The 11,334-nt window shown below is 33.2% G+C and overlaps 2 protein-coding genes across 4 annotated transcripts; one reads left to right on the top strand and one right to left on the bottom strand.

Moving 5' to 3' along the window:
* The first annotated feature begins 1,541 nt into the window (after positions 1-1,541).
* On the top strand, positions 1,542-5,038 carry LOC120254755 (urease accessory protein F). Of its 3 annotated transcripts, none has more exons than XM_039262792.1 (2): positions 1,542-1,635; positions 4,118-5,038. In XM_039262792.1, the coding sequence occupies exon 2, from the start codon at positions 4,140-4,142 to the stop codon at positions 4,869-4,871; it is 732 nt and encodes a 243-aa protein (XP_039118726.1). In that variant the 5' UTR covers positions 1,542-1,635; positions 4,118-4,139; the 3' UTR covers positions 4,872-5,038. The 3 variants fall into 3 exon arrangements, with proteins under 3 accessions (XP_039118726.1, XP_039118725.1, XP_039118727.1); XM_039262791.1 differs by having other exon boundaries at positions 1,542-1,641; XM_039262793.1 differs by lacking the exon at positions 1,542-1,635 and having other exon boundaries at positions 4,116-4,248; positions 4,335-5,038.
* Positions 5,039-5,863: 825 nt separating this feature from the next.
* Positions 5,864-7,839, bottom strand: LOC120254754 (aquaporin NIP1-1-like). Its single transcript, XM_039262790.1, has 5 exons — positions 7,496-7,839; positions 6,866-7,087; positions 6,586-6,783; positions 6,452-6,513; positions 5,864-6,312 (listed from the first exon to the last, which is right to left on the bottom strand). The coding sequence occupies exons 1-5, from the start codon at positions 7,655-7,657 to the stop codon at positions 6,093-6,095; spliced, it is 864 nt and encodes a 287-aa protein (XP_039118724.1). The 5' UTR covers positions 7,658-7,839; the 3' UTR covers positions 5,864-6,092.
* Between the last annotated feature and the right edge of the window lie 3,495 nt (positions 7,840-11,334).

Below are 11,334 nucleotides of genomic sequence, written 5' to 3'. Positions count from 1 at the left end.
TCTCAAAAATGGTTGCGGCCATCATGGATATAGAAGATAGATGAAGAGGGTTGATTCCTATGAAGTTCAAGTGTATAATTCCTTCCAGTGAAGCTAATACTGTTCAGTGTTCAACTTCCATTGATTGTGTTTTTACTGAGTATCTGATAACTGAAAATCGCAATCGAATTCATGTCAGCAGGATATCTATAGAACCTGTGTATGAACAGAAAGATGATATAAATGATCATGAAGAGGTAAGTTTGCTGGTTCTATGTGAATTAATTTGTCAATGTGGTTATCCATGTTGAGTTCTTGTTGAATAGTGAAAGTCTGCAGAGCTTTGTAGTTTGGCTTCAGCTTCTCTTTCTCCATTGTTGTTGCATGGTGCTTTGATGATGTATTCTGGATTGCTGTCTTTTCTCATACATGACTCTTGCTGATCATACAAGACTCTTGTGTCATAAACTGAAACACACATCCAAGGTTTGTTTTTTTTGTTTGTTTTTTTAAACAATCTTATAATCATGTTGTTTAAGCGCTGAATGTGTGCTTAGGAAAACTAACACTAAAATTGCCTGCATGTTCAGTAAAAGAGGGTAAGGGCTCATATAACCCTGTGAATATCATATTTTTGTGTATAGCCATAGGAAACATTTTTATTTGCTAATATACACCTGTTATTACCAGTCAATTTAAAATGTTCATTAAAAAAAAATATATATTTATATATGATATTTATTTTCTCTTTTAGTTCTACCAAGATAGGCATACATGCAATGTTATTAGAATCGAACCGGACCGGCAGTTCGACCGGTTGAACTGATGACCCAGTGCTGGAATCAGTCCGATTCTCTAATTGGACCAGACTTGCAGTTGAACCGGTAAAAACCGAGATGAATTGTCGGTTTTTTAATTAAACCAGTGAACCGGACGATTTTATATGAACTAGACAGTTTGTATTAAAATATAACATAACCATTATGTCCTCAATAAATTTGTGTTGAATTTTCTTAATCTAAGGTCATTTCTATAATCAGACTTCAACAATCAATGTATCAATATCAATTTTATTGAAAATTAAAATTTATATATTTTACTTTTACTTGTATACCTTTATTGTATTGATTTTTTTTAATTATAATATATTTTTTCAAATTAATTGAATTAAATTAAATTAAATTATTTAAAATATTTAAATTGATCCGACATTGACTCAATTGACTCAGTGGTTGAACCCATAACCTGGTGATTTAATATCTTGATAGAGATATTTACCTAATTGACCCGGTAGTTTATCTGATAAATACATATAAGCCAATATGACTTTCACAAAGGTATATTAGTAATAACCAATTATTGATTTTTGTGTGGGGTATACAAGCCAAAAACCTATTACAAAATTTGTTTAATTTTTGGAAATAAATAAGAGAAGCAAAAACCAAGAAGTAGAGATAATGGTTTAAATAATTACAAAATTTTTCAAGGGCCAATATGAAAGAAGAAAACAAAACCAGAAATATCCATAAAGGAAGGGGGCGTTTTGTGAAAAATCCAGGGAGTTTTGTGAAACACAAGCTATAGAATTCCGAAGAATAGCTTCGCAGGCAGAGGAGTGGATGCATGCTTAATCTCTTCAAGTTCATGGTTTTTGAGGCACTGGTTTGCTCTCTATCTCTTGATTCTATCTCTTGATGCTCTTTGTTCTTAATTTTGTGTGATTTTTTTATGCTTAAACGTCAGTTGTTGTTGTGCTTGCATGATTGGGGTTGTGTGGATTTGAGTGAGGATGCTTCAATATTGTGTTCTTGAGGTGTGAAGTGGATGGAAGTGGGAGAATTGATGCAAAGATTGAAACTTTGTGTTAAACACCAGATGCCAAAGTCTCTGAAATGATTATAGGAGAATGGTTGTTAAGATTGGTTTTAGGATGTTAGAAAATGGTAGGAATAGAAATTGTAGTAAGCTTTATTTTGGTCAGTTCATTGTGGAGAAGTGAAATCAATAAGGTGTAGGGGTCAATGGGGATTGGTATAGTGCTTTTGGAATTTTATGGGTCAGGACATGCTATGGAGAGAGCTGAAATTGGGGATATTGTGATTGATTGATGAAAGATTAATTGTCTTAAATTGTTAATGATTCATGGAAAAGAAATTGGGGGGGGATATTATCTACTGTCAGATTTATAATTGAGTTTGTTTCCCTATGGACAAGCGATTCAAAGAGTTGGACTGAACGTTTGTGAAAATGTTTAGTGGCCTTGGGATTGAACATGTTTTCCATTACATCTCTGTTAATGAATGATAATGTGAGATGTTAGAGATGGGATGATAGTCAAAAGTTTAAACATCAATGTATGCCCTTTTCACCTTGTAGACCAATGATTGGATCTTTTGCTGTTGAATCCTGAAGCAATGTGAGATTGTTTTGCGAAGGAAGTTTAAGATAATCGATAGCTTTGGGAAGCCGTTTTTCTTGGCTGGCTATGGGTTTTGGCTTATGTAGTTAAAAAATGATGAATGGAATTGTGGCACGCCACTCACCGCCAATGCGGATGGATGACCTTTGACCTCTGCCTCATCCCATGACTTCCTTCCCTATTTTCCCCATGATCTTTATAATTACCACTACTTAGCTTTCTGTTCGCCTTTAATCATCAAATTAAATGTGAATAGCCCATCCTCTTCTCTTTCAAACATGGGGTGCTTCCGGTTCTGTGCATGCTTCATAATCGAACAAGAGAATCGATAAGAGGCTAGTGGGATTGTCGTGATAGGGTAGGGATGGCTATATTACTGGAGCAAACTCCAGGCTAATATGAAGCAAATGGATACAGGTTATGCCTCTTCCATAAAAGTTAGACTAAGCAATAAAGTACCTCATATTTTACCTTAAGCTTCTGGTTGCGTCACAATACCTTCTATGGCTTGACCTGCAGTAGTGCCTTGACAATGGGGCCGGGAAGGGATATAACTCAGCAGTATCAGTCTCTAGATAAGAAAAAAGAAGTGAACCTACCAAGGGGGCTAGAGGAAGGATGTTTATTGGGTTTATTGATGTTTCTTCTTACTTATTTATGTTTCAGGTGATAGGAATTTGAAGGATTATTTTCCATAGAACAGTTTCACAAACGCAACACACAGAATCTAGGTTTTCACTGCTGTTGTTTGGTTAACATTATAATGAAGATAATTTCACATCACTAAAGGAATAAACGTAAATTTATCCTGTTAATTGAGGACCTCTAATCAATCAAGTCCTTCAACTAAAAGAATACACTTTAGTGACTAGGGCTTTGAAACTTGTTTGTTTAGTTTGATTGATAAAAAAATCTGTGAACTTTGGAAGAATGTAGTCTTGTATCAGAAGTATGCTACAATAGTTTATTTTATATTCCTTGGCTTTGTTTTATGATTTCCAGTGTTGCCTGAGATGGGTTGCATTCCTTGTCCACACCTTTGTTTGCCATGTCTTCTCTACCTCTTGCAATGTACTTTTATTGAGATTCTAAGCCATACGAAGGTTAAATACATAGTCTGAGTATTATTACTTGTGTGTCAATTGAAATTTTTAAGTTGGCTTGGATAATTATTTTCATTGGTTGATTAACAAGTCCAGATTTATTCACAAGCAACAGTGTGGGCATGGAATGTACAGTTTGTTGGTTTAGCAATTCTCTGCAGAGAATAGTACAAATTGAGAAAAACAGAATGCCGGTAATTGTGAATGACACACCAAGGGGATAATTTTCAATTATAGATCATTTACCATTCTTATTTGACAGTAAACTCTTCTTAGTCATACACATGAAGGGGAATTTGTGCTGATCAAGTGATGAGCATGGACTGATGAGCAATGGGCTTGAAAACTAGAACAGTTTTGTATCAATTATATTTGTTTGAATAAAATTCATCTTCCATGCCTGATTTGGCCTTCTTACAACTTTTATGGTTGAAATTAGAATAAAACAATTTCAAAATTCGACTAACATCAGTACAAAACAGGTGTACTGATTATTAAAAAGTGAAGGATTGCTAACTCGTTGTAAATAAATATATTCTTTTATTTTTACCATAATGGTGCTTTTGTCAGCAGCTTATTTTATTTAGCTAATGCTCAGCTTTTCATTCCTTTTCAGTTTGATTAATTTCTTCGATCATATGGAGTGCAATATGGAAATAAGTCCAAGCAATGCACATACTGCTTCTGTGGACAACACGTTGCAATGGAGCCAGTGGCAGCTGCTGGATTCTATACTTCCAACAGGAGGTTTTGCTCATTCGTATGGACTTGAGGCTTCTTTTCAATCCCGTTTCATACTGAACCCTGAGGACCTGAAGTTCTATGTTATCCAGGTCTTGGAGAACACCGGGAGTCTTCTTCTTCCATTTGTATATGCTGCCTGCAAATCTCCTGACACTGAAACCTGGTTGAAACTTGACAGATTGCTTGAAGCTACACTAACAAATGAAGTCAGTAGAAAGGCGTCGGTTTCCCAAGGATCAGCACTGATGAGAGTAGCTGCATCTGTGTATGATGAGATTCCATTACTTAAGATAATACGAGAAACGTACTTAGGTTCGGGAGGTGTTTTCTTCCACCATGCACCGGTTTTTGGTCTCATCTGGGGTCTTCTTGGCTTTGATAGCAGCACATGCCAGCGTGCTTACATTTTCCTAACAATGAGAGACATTATTTCTGCCGCAACAAGGCTGAATTTAATCGGACCACTTGGTGCATCAGTAATGCAGCATCAGATTGCACATGATGCAGAAGAAATGGTCAAGAGATGGATGGACCGGGCGGTGGACGAGGCGTGCCAGACTAGCCCTTTGGTTGACACATTGCAAGGTTGCCATGGCTACTTGTTTTCGAGACTTTTCTGCTCTTGAAACCTCATGACTGTGTTTGTGTAGAGTTGTGGAGGATGTAGGGAAAAGAAAAGAAAGCAAGAAGGGAAACTGTTTTGTTATGTTTGATAGAACAAAGAAAATGTATTTATAACAGTTTCGACATTCTTTCTTTCGGTAATTTAGTAAGCAAAATGAATTGGATGATTCTTTCTCTTTAGTATATCAACTAACTTCCTCATCTATTTTCCTGGGCTGGACAGAGCCTTACGTGATTGCGCAAATTTTTGTCATTTGCTGAGATATGCAGATTGCAGCTTAGTTTACAGTCATTGCAATGTGGTCAACAATATTAGGTGTTTACTGAATTAATTGCCAGTGGGTTGATGCAACTTGCCCCTATAGATTCCAACTCATTCATTCGCCGTAAATGCAGCAAAATCATCGTCAAACAGCGCTGTTCTTCATAGAGGTGGACCTTCCGTGATCATAGCCGAGTTTGTTTTGCAGTTATTTGTCATAGCTACTGTATATCTCAACTAACCAAAGAATAAACACTTACATCGTTAAATTCTAATAAGAGATATAAATTCTTTATAATTGTTATGATTAACATAAATTATACACCACTGGTATCTTTTTCAACCAAAATCACAAGTTGTTCTGAACTCTTAACTTGAGCTTGCAAAGTCAACTTTGAGTTTGCCTCATTTGTTCTTTAATCAGAGTTGAACTCACATTTTAAACAGGTTGAATTATATCTGAAAAGGCATATTTGAGTTGGGTATTATATTCCAGTCAAATTCACATTTGAATCAGGTTGAATTCAACTGATTGTTTGTGTAATCTCTCTATATCACATGCTCCACAGTGATAATTCTTTTTCACAAATGAAATCAAATAGATTAATAAGAATGCAGAATTGTATGTTTGACTTATCATTTTAAGAATCTTTTAAAACTATGATTGCTTACATAAACAATGTAGCACACTCACAAGAAACACAATATAAATACAAAAAGAGTCTCATTCCAAACAACCCAAATTCAACAACAGATACATTGATTGAAAGAGAAATCCCTTCAACAAACACAAAGTAACAAGTCATTATAATTCTTTTTTGAAATATAATTTCATCACGGAAAGTCGAAACATATATTATTATTATTTTCTGTATTTATCTATATCTTATACTCTATTTAATGACAAGGACACAACAGCAGATGATGATGATGATGATGATGATGATTTGCATTGTGCTCTTTAATTAGAACCATTTCTTCCCATGCTTCTTAGAAAGGATCCACTCTTGGTAATTTCGCGAAGCGGCTTGTTAGTGAATCGAATGAGGTTGTAAGCCCAAGCTCCGGCGATCGCCCCTGCAGTTGGTCCTACAATGTACACCCACATCGCTTCATATCGGTTCGACACAATTGCAGGGCCGAGACTTCTTGCAGGATTCATCGATGCCCCGGATATTGGCCTATAACCAAGTGCAACATATATACGTTAACATACTTGTGGCTGCCGATACTTTAAGCTGTACTTATACAATCGAAACATATCCATAAAAAAAAAAAAGCATTTATTGAAATCAAATTGATGAGTAAATGGTATGTTACCCGGCAACAAGAACATTCAATAGAACAGTAGCTCCGACAGCCAAGCCGGCCAATTCTCCGATCTGTAAACAAATTAGTTCAATCAAAAGTGTAGAATTGAAGCAGAGTTTGCTGTATTTTCGACGATTACTTACAGCACGATTATCTGTTGCAACGCCGGAGATGACAAACATAAGATAGAAGGTGATTATGAATTCGAGAACAAGAGATTGCAAATCAGATCCGGCAGGAATTGTTCCTGGGAAATGCTCGTGCTTCCCTCCGAACAACAAACGAAGAGTCCCGCTTGCAAGTGTTGATCCTACTAACTGAGACGATACATAGACGGGTACCTATAATCAATCAAGAATGTTAACAAACATTATAACTTGAAGCTATGATATGTTTGCAACTTTGTATCAATTGTTTGCAGACCTGTTTCCATGGAAATCGGCCACAGGTAGCAAAAGCAATGGTGACAGCCGGGTTAAAATGTGCGCCGGAGATGTGGCCAACGGCGTAAACCATGACCATAACGGCAAGCCCCCAAACGACACAAATGCCGGGGAATGTGATAGTACCCTTGCTAAGGTTCACCGTCACCGATCCACAGCCGGCGAATATCAGAAAATAAGTACCGAAAACCTCGGCAATTATCTACCACAAGTCAATAGACAAAAACAGCAAAAATTGAGCTTTAAGACAAGTAGCAGAATAACATAAGAAGCAAGCATTGAAGTTTACCATTCAATGCACCGATTAAATGGATGGAAGAGTAATGGTTGTGTTATGGTTGTCTGCCAACCATCACTGAATTAGTCTTATGGTTTGGTTAAGTAGTTGTGGAGAAATTGTTTCTTAATGATCATACCTTTCAGTTTTTCTGTTGCTTGTTGGAATTAAACCAAAACCAAAACCAAAACATTCAACTTTTGCAAGAGACAAAATGCAACAAAATGTTCTCAAAATATAACATGAAAACAATCAAAGTTCAAGCATGAATCAAGTGATGTATGAACATGAACATTGAAAACCAAAGAAATAAACAAATTAACATGTGGTCACCTTCTGAAGAAAAGGAACTGAGAATGAGAAAGAAGAAGCTCTGTCCTCAGAAGTAGCAAAAACATGGTTTACAGTGACTCCTACTTCACCACCATCCCCTTCCTCCATGGCCCTTTCTTGCATGCCATTACTACTCACTGAGTTCTCTCCCTTCCCACCCATCTCTCTATCTCTTTCTCTGTGTCTGTAGAGCTAGAACTACAACAAGAACAAGAACAAGAACAAGTACAAGATGGAAGAGAAATCACAGGGTTTGGGGCTGTATTTATAGAAGGAAACCCAGGGAAGCAGGAGGAGAAGAAGGAGACAATGAACACCACTTTTCAACTCTCTGTTTTTGTACTTGAGACCAGGACTTTGTTTCCAACTTTTTTATATATAATAATAATAATAATAGTAATATAACACATATATATATAATAATAGTAATATTACATCATTTTTATCTTCATTCTTGTTATGTTTTGCATTTAAGGAAATAGTTGGTTGGCGTGAAGATGATATAAATTTAGGATTTTTTTTTTAAAATTTTTTTTATTTAAGTAATAATGGAAAATTGGAAAGCAGTGAGTGTTGCATTCATTGCTCCCTCTTCCTCCACTTCTTCATCTTCAACAACCCACCCAAAAGAAATATTATATATGTTGAAGGGCTTTTGTGCATATTTAGTAGTATTTATGTTGAAGGTGGTGAGTTAATGAGAGTAGAGGGGAAGTGAGCATTATGTCATCCTTGTGTCACTTTATATTGATAAGCATTTGCTTATTTTACCATTTTTTTTAAAAAAAATTGTTTGGTACTTATTTCCATTATAATTAATTTTTTTTAAAAAAATGTATGAAAAGTTAAACTAATTCTCGATGTATGTTTCAAAAGCATGAGTTTCTTTTAATTAATTTAGTATAATAATTAATAAATGTAATTTCAAAATAACAAAAAACTTTACTCTGTTATATTTCCATTTTTATTTATTTATTTATTGATGTATGTCAATGAGAAAGAGTGGGAACAGGGAGCGCTTGCTTCATCAAGAATTATGGACTCTAGTCAGCAAATGCACAATAACGGTCCAATTGAGCTTGCTATCATTATCCACATAATTTATATATATTTATGATGAATATTTTTATACCCATTTAATAAATGTCAAAATTCTTCATGAGCTTATGGTCGGATTTTAACAATGCCAAGAACAGACCTGAAAAACTATTATTTTATTTTAAAAAAATATATTTTAACAGCTAATAATCTTAATGAATATTATAATAAGTAACTTTGTAAATTTTACTTTGAAGATAAATTATAAATGTTTATATATATATATATATTTACGTATTGTTAAAGAAATTAATGAAGAATTCATGCCTCTTAATCGGAATTCAGATCTCTTCAGGCAAAACATGTGACATTATACAATTGATTAATTAACATGCACATGCATGTTCTAATTAGATTATTAAAAATAATTCACTTTGAAATTTGACCAAAGACTAGTCTAATAAGCACAAATCAACATGAATTTGATCTCACGAGAACTTCATTGTTAATTAAACTTATCTTTATTCACTAATATCACATTACATCATAGGATTAATTAAATTCTAAATATGATAACGAGAGACGAAAAATCTATGTGATTCAACTTATCATTTATATATAAACTATTTTTCTTCAATATATTAAATACATAGGCAAGTATAGTCAAATATTTTTTTAATGAAATCAAAGTTAGTCAAAAACTAGATAATAATAAAATACAATAATTACGATGACTTGTAAAATTTTTAAAGATAAATCTTTTGTCATACAACTCTCAAAGAAGAGAAAAATGCTTTTTACACAAAACTTCAATAAAAAAATCCTGTGTATTGTGAATTGAGTTAAAAAATTTAAACTTGAGACCCCTCAATCATAATAGATATTTTGAACCTACGAGCTATAGATGGTCAAACTTAAACCTCTAATGTGATGACATATTTATTTATTTATTTTTAATAAGAGAGGTCACGTGTTCCCAGTATTTCATCTACATATGACTAAAGGAAAGATAAATGGATAAGATCCAATAAAAAAAAATACTTTTATTAATTGAGCTTAAAGAAAGATAAGGAAAGACCTGTGATTCATTCCTCCTTCCATGATAATGCAAAAGATAAAACTCTAACAAACTTGAAGCATCACGGAATGCTTGTGTAATGGATAGGGATGAAAAAGAAGAACTAAATTTGTGAATGTTATTCATTTTTTTTTAAAAAAAATTAGTTTTCTTTAGAGTTATTGTTTAAGGTTTTTTTTTTTTATTTTTTTTTATAAATATTTTTGGGGAGTAGTTTTCATTTCTTATTACAGAGGTACTCCAGAAGGCGGAACAAGATTCTAATTTAGACAATTTTTTAGAATATTTTAAAAAATATTATTTTAAAATCTCTAGTTTTAGTTGAAATTTTAGTAAAATACGAAAAAATTCTTGAAGACAAGCTTTGTCTTTGATGAAGAAAATTGTAATTTCTTTAAGACAAGAAAACAATATTGAATCTTCGATGAGGCACTCTCGAAGTAGTCTTTGCTTTGTTTTTTTAAGCTTGATGTTATATATTTTTTATTATTTTTTATTTCATGTTTCATAGCTCATATCTTACATTATTCATATTTTTTTAACTTGGTGTTGTAATATTGTTTTTTATTTATTGTTTCATAGCTCATATCGTATGATCCTTTTCTTACCAGCTTTATTTTGTTTTCTAACTTAATACTATATCTTAATACTTTTTTTTATTGAACATATCATATGATTCTTTTCATACTTACACATTTTCTTTCTTTCTTTTAAATAGAATCTTTTATCTCATTTGATAAGTCATCATCATAGCTAAACCCATAAATCTCATCACACTTTTTGAGAAAAAGCACCAACACTAATTATTTCCAAACTTTTGTAATAATAATTTCCATTTACTCAAATTCCTAAATAAATCTCAAAAACCAAATTCCAATAATCTAGAAGTACATGATCAACTAGGTCATAAAAAGCAAAAGATCACACAGAAGTTCTCTAATACTAATTGCATGTCACCATTGAAATATTCTTGATATATATATCTTTCACACAAACTGTCTCAAAGACTCACCAAACCACTAAGCATGCTGAACTTCTCTTTCACTTGCACTAGCAATTAAGAAACACTTAAATTTTCACCCCATTAATTATATAATGGCAAACTATTGCTATCTATACAAGTTGGTGCAATACTTTTAATTGGTTGCATGTCCACCATAACATGCTCTTTTTGACTATTTATCATGGCACTTGAAATGGCCATGCTTTCATTCAAATTAGAGTTAAAAGGAACAGTAAAAGTGGAAGGATGAGAAGAGAGAATTCCAATATAGCTAGCTCCGCATGCATTTGATTTTGTTATTAATAGATTTATTATTAAGTACTTTTTTTTATCTTTAGCAATTTAGTCAAAAAGATTAAAATGATGTTGTTCGACATGTTGCATTTTCATTTCTCAAACATGATGCTTATTGATCACTTAACGAGTGGGAATAGTTATATGGCTACAAGCATTTAGAAAGGGTAATTAACTTCTTTTTTTTTTATTGACAAATGCAGTAAGGAGCGTGCACACGAACCGAAAATTGAATGTGAGAGTTGATTCAGGATTTTTTAAATGCGGGCTATATAAATCCTTTACTTTGTTTTTTAAATTCACATTAAAATAGATTGCAAGAATTTGCATTTTTTATTTAAAAAAAATTAAATAAATCATAAATAAAGAATTGTGATTTAGATAAAATTCAGTATATGGAGAAACTTAATCACTTCTTTCTTTGGA

Source organism: Dioscorea cayenensis, unplaced genomic scaffold, assembly GCF_009730915.1.
Source record: "Dioscorea cayenensis subsp. rotundata cultivar TDr96_F1 unplaced genomic scaffold, TDr96_F1_v2_PseudoChromosome.rev07_lg8_w22 25.fasta BLBR01000614.1, whole genome shotgun sequence".
Taxonomy (NCBI): Eukaryota; Viridiplantae; Streptophyta; class Magnoliopsida; order Dioscoreales; family Dioscoreaceae; genus Dioscorea; species Dioscorea cayenensis.
This window is presented reverse-complemented; position numbering and strand designations above follow the sequence as displayed.

Excerpts from the sequence above, each read along its gene's own strand:
- LOC120254755 (XM_039262792.1), top strand. The coding sequence starts at position 4,140 with ATGGAGTGCAATATGGAAATAAGTCCAAGCAATGCACATACTGCTTCT.
- LOC120254754 (XM_039262790.1), bottom strand. The coding sequence starts at position 7,657 with ATGGGTGGGAAGGGAGAGAACTCAGTGAGTAGTAATGGCATGCAAGAA. Across the intron at positions 6,784-6,865 it reads GCCGATTTCCATGGAAACAG|GTACCCGTCTATGTATCGTC; the intron begins GTCTGCAAACAA and ends GATTGATTATAG. Across the intron at positions 6,313-6,451 it reads TTGAATGTTCTTGTTGCCGG|GCCAATATCCGGGGCATCGA; the intron begins GTAACATACCAT and ends ACTTGGTTATAG.